Source organism: Cariama cristata, unplaced genomic scaffold (genome assembly GCF_000690535.1).
Source record: "Cariama cristata isolate BGI_N322 unplaced genomic scaffold, ASM69053v1 scaffold24551, whole genome shotgun sequence".
Taxonomy (NCBI): Eukaryota; Metazoa; Chordata; class Aves; order Cariamiformes; family Cariamidae; genus Cariama; species Cariama cristata.
In genome coordinates, this window is record NW_009597887.1 from 296 (window position 1) to 1,331 (window position 1,036).

A 1,036-nucleotide genomic window follows, 5' to 3' on the forward strand; every position below is an offset into this window, starting at 1 on the left:
GTAGGGTTCCCGGAGGCCCTGTGCACCGGGGAGGAGAAGGAAGAGGAGGAGGAAGAGGACAGGCGAAGGAGCCCACGACCCGTCACTTTCACGCTGGGCAATGAGATACTGGGGCTGGGACCGGAGACCGAGTTTCAGAGCCCCGATGCCGAGGTCTACATGCACTTCATGAGGAGCCACTGCTGCTACGATGCCATCCCCACCAGCTGCAAGCTCGTCGTCTTTGACATCTCCCTGGAGGTGACAAAGCAGGGCATCAGCGGGGACGGGCGGGGAGGGTAGCAGGGCCGGGGACCCTCTGACCCACCTCCCCGCTCTGCCAGCAGATCAAGAAAGCCTTCGTGGCACTGGTGGCCAACGGGGTGCGTGCCGCCCCGCTCTGGGACAGCAAGACACAGAGCTTTGTGGGTGAGTGCTGGCAGCGCTGCCTGGCCCCTTCCCCTGCCTGGCAGCGAGGGTGCCGGCAGGGCTGCCAGCCCCACGTGTCTCCACAGGGATGCTCACCATCACCGACTTCATCAACATCCTCCACCGCTACTACCGCTCACCCCTGGTGAGTGCAGCAGGGAGGGCACAGGGGGTCAGGGCAGGCGTGGGTCAGGGAGGGGCTGTCCCCAGCTCTCCTGGTTCCCTCTTCCCTTTCCTGGTCCCCTTGTCTCTCTCCTGGTCACCTCTTCTTCACCAGATCATGACCCCGGGATGCTCTGGGCCAACCCAGCGTCCACTTGGTGCCCCTCTGCCTGGCACCCAAGTTGGGATCCCTGTGCTTAGGGCGATGGGGTGGGATGCCCGGGGAAGGAAGCGATGCCCCAGGGTCCCCTCAGTTCCCCATGGGGCCACTGTGACCAGGGCATCTCCCTGCCCTCAGGTTCAGATCTACGAGGTAGAGGAGCACAAGATTGAGACCTGGAGAGGTAAAAAGCAGCGGGCAATGGGGGTGGCTGGGCTGGGGATCTTGCACAGGGCATGGAAGTGGCCTCTGGGGGGGCAGGGCTGCATGAGGGGGCTGGGAGAACCCCCCCCCCCCCCACCTCTC

The 1,036-nt window shown here is 64.7% G+C and overlaps 1 protein-coding gene across 1 annotated transcript in view; it reads left to right on the forward strand.

Moving 5' to 3' along the window:
• Window positions 1-4: 4 nt before the first annotated feature.
• LOC104168479 (5'-AMP-activated protein kinase subunit gamma-3-like) overlaps window positions 5-1,036 on the forward strand; it is a gene marked incomplete at both ends in the record, with an annotated part of 1,456 nt that continues 424 nt past the window's right edge. Inside the window, 4 exons of the mRNA XM_009709083.1 lie at window positions 5-240; window positions 324-408; window positions 495-553; window positions 869-914. Coding sequence (XP_009707385.1) covers window positions 5-240; window positions 324-408; window positions 495-553; window positions 869-914 — 426 coding nt within the window. The remainder of the gene's footprint in view (window positions 241-323; window positions 409-494; window positions 554-868; window positions 915-1,036) is intronic.